This window comes from Anopheles maculipalpis, chromosome 2RL (assembly GCF_943734695.1).
Source record: "Anopheles maculipalpis chromosome 2RL, idAnoMacuDA_375_x, whole genome shotgun sequence".
Taxonomy (NCBI): Eukaryota; Metazoa; Arthropoda; class Insecta; order Diptera; family Culicidae; genus Anopheles; species Anopheles maculipalpis.
The window spans coordinates 28,149,445-28,160,700 of NC_064871.1; the positions used below are offsets into that span (position 1 = coordinate 28,149,445).

Genomic DNA, 11,256 nt, shown 5'->3' on the forward strand with positions numbered 1-11,256 from the left:
CGCTCTTGCGTAATAGTGTGCGCGAGTGGGTAGGAGGGGGGGTTGGCGGATGGGTTTCCATTTCTAGGGCGACCGTGTTTAGACGCCACATTCCACGTGAAATCGAAAGTAGCGCTGATTCCGGCAAAGTCGCGGAATGTTTGGCTGTGTGCGTGAATGTGCTGTGCTTTTCTCTCGCTCACGCACTCGACACATAGAAACGGGTCCGGGAGAGTTGGTTTATGAAACGCCGCTCTTTTTTTTTTGCGGCTTGCGCTAGTGGTAGTGTTAGCAGTAGTAGTATTAGTGGTGTGATGAGTAGTGAAAGCACATCATCACGGAGGAGCGTCTTTTTTCATCCCGTAGCATTAAGGGTGGTTCGGTCCGACGGTACAGACTGTCTAGACACGTTCGTAAGCTAAGGTGATCGCATCCATATAACACGGAACTAATAAGATTTTGTTTATTTTCGTTGTTTTTTTCTTCACAGCATTCCCACATCTGGCCTCTCGAAACAAACGCAACCTGGAATCTGTAAAAAATCAAAAATGTGATCAAAAATGTAACGAAAACCATCATCAAAAAGCTCTGGCCCTGCTGTTCGTTCAGCCTAAAAGCGCGAGTTAGTTGTGTTAGTGTGGTGTAGTGTTCTAGAAAGAGAGCGAGAGACTGTTATCGGTGTGCGTGTGAATTCGTTTATCAAGAAACTGGAACGAATGGAATGTCCTTTTGGGGGGCGCCATTGAAGATAACGGTTGCGATAGTAGTGGTAGTAGTGCCAGTTATTATTGTTTACACATCATGACATTCCGCGTTCGAGGGGTAGTTCCGCCAATGAGTGCCGCCATCTGCCGGATCATGATTTTTTGAACTAGTGACTGTGTTTTGTGTTCCAGTTAAATAATTTTGTGTTTTTTTGTTTTATAACAGAATCGTGTATCTTTTTCAGCAATCACTGTGTATCGCCAAGTGTAGAATCAAGGGAAGAAAATAATCTCGTGCATGTGTGTGTGTTTGTGTGCTAGTAGTGGATGTCGCAAGATTAAAAGAATTTGTACAATTTTGTAGTGTGACAAAGTCGTGAAAGAAAATTGTTGCCGTCTTTTTTTTTTACTTCGTCAAAGTGTACCATTAATGATATAGTCAATAGTGTAAACATATTAAACGCCAACAAAAGCGATCAGTTGCGCCGGATGGCGCTACTATAAACACCGCAGCAACGCAGTAGCCACAGACTGAAATTTCTTTAGCAACGCAGTCGAAAATGGTGTAGCAAAATAGGTGGTCGCTAGTGAAGTGTGGCTGCTAACTTGAGAAGGTGTGCTACGTACATTCCACCAAGGGTTTGTCATTTTTGGTTCGGAGCTCGCATCATCATCAAGAACCGGAAAGATTTTTTCCCCATCAAAAACGAACGACCGTGATCCAGTGCTGTGTCTACTGTGCTAAGTGCAAACATTACTACAACCCGGTGGAGAAAGGAAAATCCCCGCCTGAAACCGGACGCGCGATGATGAATCCGAACCATTCCGGTGCGTCACGGCGCCCGTACTCGCGCGGTGCCGTACCGCGCAACCGTTCCCGGATGCCCTTTTCACCGCACCATACCCATCACTCGAACCGCAATCATGGTGGACATAACCAGTCCTGGTACAACAAGGACATGGAGAATAGCTTTAACTATGGGTAAGTTGGCTCGTTGTCCATGGTAGCTCCTTCGTTTCCCGCTTGGTTTAGTATACGCGTCGAAAGGGGGTTACTTTTTTCCGCACAAGTGTAGTAGGCCATATATCTCTCTAGCATTTTGCGCGGGTTTTGCATTGCTTTGCACACATACCAAACAAACGAACCAAAAAACCCAACCCAAGTAAATAGGAAAAGATCAATATTTTCAAATTTTAATAGAACACTTAGAGTACAAGGTTAAGGTTTGCTCGGTAGAGGGTAATAACAACCATGGTGGCATGCTTATATCAAGGGAGTGGTATCAATCATCCGACAAGGCACAAGAGGGAAGCTGTGGCGAATGGTGGTTTCTAGAAGACTTCTACATTTCATGTGCTTGTTTTACTATTTGAATTATGTAAAATCTCGCATAACACATACACCCATTGACTCCTTTACTGCTTTGAATTTTTGGTAAAAACAATAAACTATAAGGAGACAAAGAAACATTATTTTTATACCACTTTGCTTTTGAGAGAAACACTAAAGAGTGTAAACAATTTGACTAACGACCTGATGAAATCTTACTTTACAAAAATGAAATTCTTATGCGAGGAACTAAAATATCCATCGCATGATGAAGTAGAAAATAAGCGTACTGTTGACAGTAAAAAAAGCCCTTTAAAAACTTAGGTCCCGGCCACACACGACCGAAACAGACCGAAACGAAACATCAAATTTGACAGTAAATAACGCTCTTCCTTGATTGTGGTGCTAAGCAATTAATTGTTTTTCGATTTTTTTTGGATATTATTAACTATATTATTATGGTTTATGGTGAAATAATTTATTTTGAAAGGTCTGATTATTTAGAACAGCAAAACATAGCGAAACAGTCAAAGAAGCGTTACGAAGCGTTACACTTTGATGTTTCGTTTCGGTCTGTTTCGGTCGTGTTCTGTCGCCTTATTTTGGACAAAAACAAATTGCCGAGAGTGTAAAAGAATTATTACCAGCAAGAATAAACCAAAATCAAGGGAGTCATGAAATTGGTAATAGCTAAGGTTAAGGCCTTAGGGCTGTCATTCAGTTGAGACGAATCTCTTCCGGACGGACCGTTCTCCGTTCATTCAAATAATTTAATAAACCATTCGACGTCCGATATGAGTTTGGTAAGTCGTTAAACTAAGATGGAAAATGAAACATAGCTAGGTTTCATTAGCTAGGATTGCAAAAAATTCCCTACATGCAGTTCTAACTATCCACATATAGAGAAAAAATCAAGATAAAAAAGAGAAGGTCTTTGATCTTTGGCAAAGATGTAGTGCCAGTGAATAAAAAATTGCACGTGTTTTTTTTTTGTACGTGGGTCATGTCTCCTACGAGCCACCTAGTTCTCTTATCACACAAAAAATCCTTTCTGTTAACCCTTATTGCTGCCAATAGTCCTTCGACGATCTGTTGATACCATTCGTCTGAATCGGCTGCCACTCGAGTGATAGTATTTGCAATCGACTCAAAGCTTTTTGTGCGCGGCAACATGCACTCCCTAAGCATTTGAATCTATTGCACATACGGACACACCACAACTGTATGCATCCCGTTTGAAATAGGTCGAACAGAACATATCAGAAAGGGGGACTCTTAGCGATGGGGTAAATTGTGTTTAATCAAAACAAACAACCAACTCTTCACACCTGCAACTGTCCTGTTCCTCAAATAAAAATATATCACACCCTGTGCGATCTACTATTTATATATATATCTCTCTCTCCTACGCTCCTCTTGTTTTTTCAAGATGCAAAGTATAGTGTTGTAAAACGAATAGTGTTGCTACCACTCTCATTATTATGTTTTTTTTCTTCAAATAATTGTTATTGCTACTACTACTACTGTTACTACTATTACCATTTCCATTGTTATATTGCAACGCATATTTATGTAATTGTTAACTCTACTGTACTCGATGCTAGTCATTAAAGTGGTTGGTACGTTAGGTTTTCACGTTAACATCATGCCACTGCTGTGTGCAAAGTGTTTGGTTTTTATATGGATTTTTGTTTTCGTTTTCAAACATTTGTCAGTTGATTGGTAAAAAGGTTTAAAGTTTCGAAAGCGATGTTTTCTATTTCTGATATGTCTATTTAGCATTCCTTTTTTTTTGCAATGAAAAAAAAAGATTTTTAGTATTTTTTTAACCACTGTTTTGAATATAATACAAAAAAAAAAACCATTTATTTAGTTAAAATTATTAACTTCAGATATTTTTTGTTGTATTTTGTTAATCAGAATGATGATGTAAATGTATTTGCTCTCTGTTATTTTACCAATACGGCCCGACCGTTTTAACGTTACAAAAAAAAATCCATTTTTTTGTTAGTTGATTGCGTTTCTATAAATACGTAGGCTGCTATTTATTTTTCTGGCCTGATAATTCAAATGCAAATATTTATCATCAAAAAGTGTTTTATTCTTTTAAAAGTATTCGTGCATGCGCTCAAACCAATTGTCGAAGCACTTTTTCCACTCTGATTGAGCTACCTCCAAAATGTGGTTTTTGAACGCTTCAACAGCATCTTCTGGGGACAAAAAACGTTGACCACGCATTTTTTTCTTGATGTGCGAGAATAAAAAGAAGTCATTGGGTGCCAAGTCAGAAGTATGGGGCGGATCAATTCGACGTTTTGACCGGTCAAATAAGCGATGGTTTGCGCCGATATGTGAGAGCTCGCATTGTCATGGTGATCGGAATGATCCGTCTTCTGTTGTTCGTTTTTCGAGTTTCTCCGAAGACTTCTGGCAGACAAATTGTGGTGTACCATTCAGAATTGATCGTCCTACGTTGCTCAAGTAGAACGGTCGCCGCATACCCAGTTTTGCCGGAGAAACAGGCAACCATTTGCTTCGAAGTGTTTCTTCCACGGATAACTTACTTCTTTCTTTCTTTCATAACTTTGACTCGTCGTTGAAGGACCCACACGGTCGATTTTTGGTTTGTTTCGGGCTCAACCGCATAGATGCATGATTCGGCATCTGTGACGATCCTATAAACATCTTTTGAAGCACCATGATCATAATTTTTTCAACATTTCCTTGCTTTAATCGACAGGAGCATTTGTGCCAAATAGTGTTCATGCTGGTGGAAGAAATGCTCAAAGATGCCTCTATCTCACGGTATATGTCACATGACGATCTTGTACAGTTAGATCTCGAACGGCATCAACGGTTCTCAGACACAACGACCGTTATTGGACGAATCTTCTCGAAATTCGTCATTAAGCGAGCGTCGTCCACGATTAAATTCATTACACCAGTTTTTATAGTCAGTTTTTATGATATAGGATGGTGCTTCATCGCCATACAAGGATTTGAGTTTACCAAAGCCGTCTTGTCTTGATAGTCCACGTCGAAAGTTATGGAAAATGATCGCACGAAAAAGTTCACAGGTCAATTCAATTTTTTTTGGCGAAACTGATTTTGGACAAGCAATCCAATGTAAACCTCTCAAATGATGGTCGTACGTCAAAACTTTGTGAGTGTGATTGTGCTCCAAAATGTCAAACATTCGAAGAAAAATATCAAATTGCATCTGGCAACACTTCTTGTCGCCTAGGCCAAAAATATATGTAGCAGCCCATGTACTAAATAACACCGTCCAGCAGCAGCAGCAGCAGCAGCATACCTTACGTACCTAATGTATAAACAGCACGCGCCTCCTTTCTGTTCTGTGACTTGATTCTAGTGAATGAGCCACCACTTTCCACTGTCATCGGTTGAGAGAATTCTTATTAGTACTTCAGTTTCACTTTGCATTTGGAATCAGTATAGACTGTGATGCGTTTATGTGTAGGGGCCGGATTTTAATGTTGCTGGTTTGTTCCGATAACGTGGGCTTCTGTATTGCATATAGATTAACATACCTTACAACACGTTGCATCCCGTGACATTGATTCTGAGGTGTTTTTTTGTTTTATTTTGTTTTATATTCCGCCGCAGCACTAATAATTTCACGCTGTGGGTGGGTGAAAAGTAATAAAAGATCGCTAGTTGTGTTTCTGTTTGTGAATTATAGTTACTTTCCCTTGTTACCCAACACCAAATGGCAGCAAACAACTGATGTTGCTATATTTTGTAGGTTGAAACAGGATTAGATTGCGCCTATCACTGTTGTGGTTGTGGAAGAGCGGGAGATTTATGCCATTTGTGATATAAATCCTCATATATGTGTTGCACAAATCAAATATAAAATATTAAAATTAGAGCATTAGAGCTGTGCCATGACAATTCTTCTTACTTACTGGAACTTAAGATGCATACTTATAGTAATGCGTTTACATGTTTCCTTTTTTACACTTTTTGTACCACTGCTACCTACTACTACTACCACTATTATTACTACTACTTACTACTGATCGGTATCTGTTGTGCTCGTTTGTTTCATTTAGCATATTTATATACATATTTTTGGTTTACTGTTTCATGCTCCCATCATGTTTGGCCATAGTTTCGCTTCGAAGTGAGTGCTTGTTAAACTTCAACACTTTACTTTTACTTTACTCTCGTTAAGCTGTGTAAGAGGTGTTGTACGCATATATGAATAATGATTTGTTTAACTAAGAATGCATTTTCTCACCCCTATTTGTTTGTAGCGATTGTTGCAATTGAAACTGTTTCAATAATATTTTGCAGGGTTTTTAGGTACGATTCATTTAAAGTGTTAGGTTGGTTTTTTTTAAAGGTATTATAATGCTATTTATAATGTTTTACGGAATGTGTTATTATGTTTAAAAAGTAAAAGAAGAAATGGGGAATAGCGCAAAAATGATATTTTTTTTTTTTTTTTACAATTTATATAGAATATTTCGCATATAATGTACAATATTTTCAAATTTTGTACGTAGCCAGAAAAAATTCAATTAAAATAACTCAAACTCGAAGTAATTTATAACGACATGAATAAAAAAAATGCTTTTAATTTCACCTCGTTCGAACCGATGGCGAGCTTTTTAAACAAGGCTTTTCCCCCTTGCAGTTTGCAGCACTGAGACACTAAACCAAAATGCAATTTAGAAGAAAAAAAAAAACCATTCAAGTGACCGCATTACTGTTGATTCTCTTTGTATTAGTATGTTGCATCTACTGCGCCCGCTCGTTACCTATTCATCCTTGCTCATGTGCAAACAAATGTCATGTATTTTATATCACAAATAGCTTTTTGATTAATGATTTACCGCAAACCGTTCGTGGTGTTTTAAGACTTTCCGTTCCGTGGTTTTTTGCTCCCTCTACCTCGATATAACAATTTCTTCTCCATGTAGAGTGCCCCCAGTGCATATTGTGTATTGTGTTGATTTTCGTTTGTACAAGTGCAACCGCAAAAAAAAGAAAAAAAAGAAACCAAAACAAACACACACACAACACGCACTGAAACATAATATTTATATAAGCTTACCTGTAATTGTAATTGTAAATTATATCATTTCAATTAATACATAATTGTTTTTAATTTTTTCTTCCGCATGCTTTTTGTCCTTTGTGGTAAATTTATATTGCAAATATCAAACTGAAACTGAAACTTCAAATCCAAAACTGATATGTACAACCTGCCACCACCACCACCAACCACCAACCACCAACCACCACTATCATCACGACAACCTTACCACCAAATATATAATCTGCTGCAAAATCTGCGTACTACTACTACTATTACTACTCTTCTACTATAATACTAATCCCACCTTTTGCGCTACTTCATCTTTAAAACTGCAAAACGCTACCAATCCGAATGTAAAACCGAACCCTTTATCACCTGTAATTGTCGAATTTTGGTTTCTGCTGGTTTTATTTTATTGGAACCGTTTTTTTTTATTATTATTCTGGGCCTGTTTTGTGCTGATTACGATATACGAATTTGTCGTGTTTCACTGTATCACTCTATTGCCATTTACGTTCGTACAAATGCGATGCCTGTTGGTTCTGTCGTTTCTTGACAATGGTTGCAAAAATTTAATTGCTTTTCATTTGTAACTTCTTCCTAATGTAAAATATTACGATACTTGATTTGTAATTGTTATTTGCCGTGCTTGTTTAACCCCGTTTTGCACTATTTCATGTTGGTTAAATCCTTTAAAAATAACTAAAATTTCCCCCAATGTCGGTGGTACATTCCAACGTGCGCAACAACGTGGTCGCCGACATCAACCACCACCACTCCATAACTTCCACACACACACACACACACACACACACTCGTACATGGCATTTCCAAACTTTTCCTTGCCCTTTCCTCACAAAATCAACATACACACAGCAGTGATAATGGAAGTAGTCCCAAAGAATCATCCTTCACCTATACGTCCAAGTCCCCGCCAGTGCAGTTGCATTCCCCTCCTTTAGTGGGCCGCCAAACGGCGGCAGCACTTCTAATGCCTTACGGTGCCGCAGACGATGGTAGTATTAATAATAGATCTCAACAAATTCTTAGAGCCGGCCCGAGCCACATTGACCGGCACCGGATCAATATGGGCGGTAATAGTATGCAGGATCGCAACCGGCACACGATGAGTGCGTCCTCGATTGATCGCCATTCGGTGAGTTGTTGAAGGGAAAAGGCACGTAGAGGAATCCTTTATTTAAAAATTTCATTCTCATTTCTATCTTTTTCAGAACCACTTCGAGGGACCATCGAATTCGACGCGAGGCTCGGACCTTCATGGCGGTGGTGATGCACGTTCTGTGCTATCGATGGACTCGATGCGAAACAGCCGCGATAATAATGGCGGTGCTCGGGAGCGCTTCAGTCCCCACTACCACTCCGGTCCGGGCGGAAACGGTTCCGGTCCGGCAGGAGGAGGAGGAGGAGGAGGAGGGAATGTTGGTGGGAATCAGTCGTCTTCGCCCCCGTACTGTCCGGTGGATGGAATTGCCGGTAATGGTGGTATCAAATCGGACAGTCCGTCGCGCAAGAGACGCCGTGTTTCGTCCCGACTGCCTAGCCAGTCGCCGCCCGCTGCCATCTGGGAACATCGACGTTCGCCGCGCAATGGCGGTGCCATGATGTCTTTGATGGGGACGAGCGGTGGCAATGGGAACGGTGGTGGTAGCAATGGAGGACTGGGGAACCATGCAATGAACGGACATCACAACCTGTCGTTGCAACAGCAACAGCAGCAGCCCCAGTCGTCGCAGAACGTTCAGCAGCAGCAACAGCAGGTACCGCCACAGCTACTCCATCGGGATCATCCTCAGCAGCAGCAGCAGCAGCAACAGCAGCAGCACCATCATCACCAGCTACACCATCATCACCATCACTCCCAGCAGCAACAACAGCAGCAGCAGCAATCACATCACCACTCGAACGGTGGCGGCGGATCTCATATGCATCCAAGCTCTGGCGGTAATCTGGCAGCTGCTATCATTTCCCAGCTTCAATCCCACGTGCACCATCCACAGGGTAGTCCCCCTATACGCCGGCCACGCTTTCACCGTGAACAGCAACAACAACAGCAACAACAGCCACAGCAACAGCAACAACAGCAGCAGCCCCAGCAGCAACAGCGTCCCTGGGAATCGCTCACGCAGGTATTCCAGCAAGCTCCGGCGGCACAGGCACAGCACCAGCATCCGGCCTCTTCACTGATGGTCGATATCAATCAGGTTCCAGTTAGTCTACCGCTTGGCCATCACCACGAGCAGCTGTGGACGTACTCGGCTGGACCACACATATCGATCTGTTCCGGACACCCAGCTGCACCACATTTGCCGCCATGTCAGGTAAATGATATTTCTTAGAGGCTAACTCAGCGTTAGAGACTGCAAGATTAAAATTTCCATTGTGCCTTACACACAGGTCCATGGAGTGTACTCGCAACCGTTTGCACAAACTTGTGGTATCGGAGGCCACTTTGGCAGCTTTGCATCGTCGGCCGGACCGGCACTAGCCGTTCCACATCCACCGCCGCACCAAGCGCATTATCAACATCCACACCTGGCACAACAGGTCGGTTCGTTGGAACACATTTTGTTAGATAATCTTCTAAGCTTCTTTTTATTGCAAAAATATTTTGCAGCGTGCCGATGGTCTTTCGCTGGACGGATTGGAGCATGCCGGTGCATCACCCTTGCATCTGTCGCCGTTAACCACGCACGCACATCATCTGCACGGTGGTTCGCCGCAGATGACGCAGCTGACTGCAGCGGCCCAACCGATCTACATCTCCACCGAGGTAAGTGCCGTGGGTAGTGAGGTGCCCCGTACGGGCGTCACACCCGCCGGAACACTGATCCCACTGATCGCGAACGTCCCGCAGGGTCGAAACTATGAGATACTGCACCGGACGGTTCGCCGGGCGATCACGGCACCGCGGCGCAACTTTGCCCGCTTCCACTGGCCAGGTCCACCGCCACCGCCGCCACCACCACCACCGCCGGCCCATCACCAGCACCATCATGCGGGTCACCACCATCCGACGCATCACCATCGGCCACATGCCCCACCGCCGCCGCCAGCCGCTCTGCAGGCCCATCCACAACCGCTCGGCCATCCGCAACCGGCCCACGTCACACTGTCGGCCACGACGTCGGCCTACTCGGGCATACTGCTGAACTTCCTGTAAGTGTGCTATAAAGGCGAGCTTTTTTTTTTTTTGGCTCCGCCACCCAAAAAAACGCAATCCCCATTTACTGCCCCGCGTGGCGGACTGCATGGTTCGCGAATGCTAACACCAACCCAGACCCGTCCGATGTCCTTTCAGAGCCATGTTCCCGCTGTCCACGTACGGTCCGCCGGATCTCAACTCACCCGATTCGAATGAGACGGAAAACTACGAAGCACTGCTAAGCTTGGCCGAACGTCTTGGGGAGGCAAAACCGCGTGGTCTTGCGCGGCCCGAAATTGATCAGCTGCCGAGCTACAAGTTTAACGCAGAAACTCACACCGGTACGGCTTGCAGCTTATAGTGAAAGGGGTGGTTTTAATGAGCGTCCATCTTCTTGTTTTAGGTGATCAAACATCGTGTGTGGTTTGCATGTGTGATTTCGAGGCCCGTCAGATCTTGCGAGTACTACCATGTTCGCATGAGTTCCACGCCAAATGCGTCGATAAGTGGCTACGGGTAAGTATATTTGTAGACCGGGTGGTAAATACGTAAATACTCATACTCGTGCAATAGAGCAGATGTTACGATAAGTGATAAAGTTTGATAAAATGTACTAATTATATCCTTTTCCTGGGATACCGCCATCCTTTGCAGTCTAACCGTACGTGTCCAATTTGCCGTGGTAACGCATCGGAGTACTTCGAAAGCAGCGAGGAGCAGTAATCGATCAGTTTCGCCTGTCTGTTTCGGTATGTTGCAATGTCCACTACTTGATGCTTAAGGTGCTGCCGAAATATACAAGCTGATGCGCATTTGCGGTTATTATTCTTCAATCAGAGTTTCAGTAAAACAGAGCCCAGCCTCATCCCGCGCTATATTCGTGCGATGCGAAGCTTTTTCTTCCTTCTATTGCACAAGTACACAGCAAACCCGACAGTGTTCCACCTTCAACGACCACCGTTGGACACCAGGGTATTTGTGAGAGGTTTTTACGCTTTAATTGTTTCCTTTA

The 11,256-nt window shown here is 42.9% G+C and overlaps 1 protein-coding gene across 3 annotated transcripts; it reads left to right on the forward strand.

The window, feature by feature from the left end:
- Window positions 1-1,485: 1,485 nt before the first annotated feature.
- LOC126557049 (putative uncharacterized protein DDB_G0291608) lies at window positions 1,486-10,967 on the forward strand. 3 transcript variants are annotated; one of them, XM_050212691.1, is made up of 9 exons: window positions 1,486-1,665; window positions 7,961-8,237; window positions 8,314-9,420; window positions 9,497-9,646; window positions 9,717-9,872; window positions 9,957-10,258; window positions 10,401-10,585; window positions 10,648-10,760; window positions 10,899-10,967. In XM_050212691.1, exons 1-9 carry the CDS (start codon window positions 1,490-1,492, stop codon window positions 10,965-10,967), a joined length of 2,535 nt encoding a protein of 844 aa, XP_050068648.1. In that variant the 5' UTR covers window positions 1,486-1,489. The 3 variants fall into 3 exon arrangements, with proteins under 3 accessions (XP_050068648.1, XP_050068649.1, XP_050068647.1); XM_050212692.1 differs by having other exon boundaries at window positions 8,132-8,237; XM_050212690.1 differs by having other exon boundaries at window positions 9,717-10,258; window positions 10,380-10,585.
- Window positions 10,968-11,256: the final 289 nt, after the last annotated feature.

Coding starts and splice junctions, on each gene's coding strand:
- LOC126557049 (XM_050212690.1), top strand. CDS start 1,490: ATGATGAATCCGAACCATTCCGGTGCGTCACGGCGCCCGTACTCGCGC. Junction 9,421..9,496: donor CACATTTGCCGCCATGTCAG/GTAAATGATATT, acceptor CCTTACACACAG/GTCCATGGAGTGTACTCGCA. Junction 10,761..10,898: donor GCGTCGATAAGTGGCTACGG/GTAAGTATATTT, acceptor CATCCTTTGCAG/TCTAACCGTACGTGTCCAAT.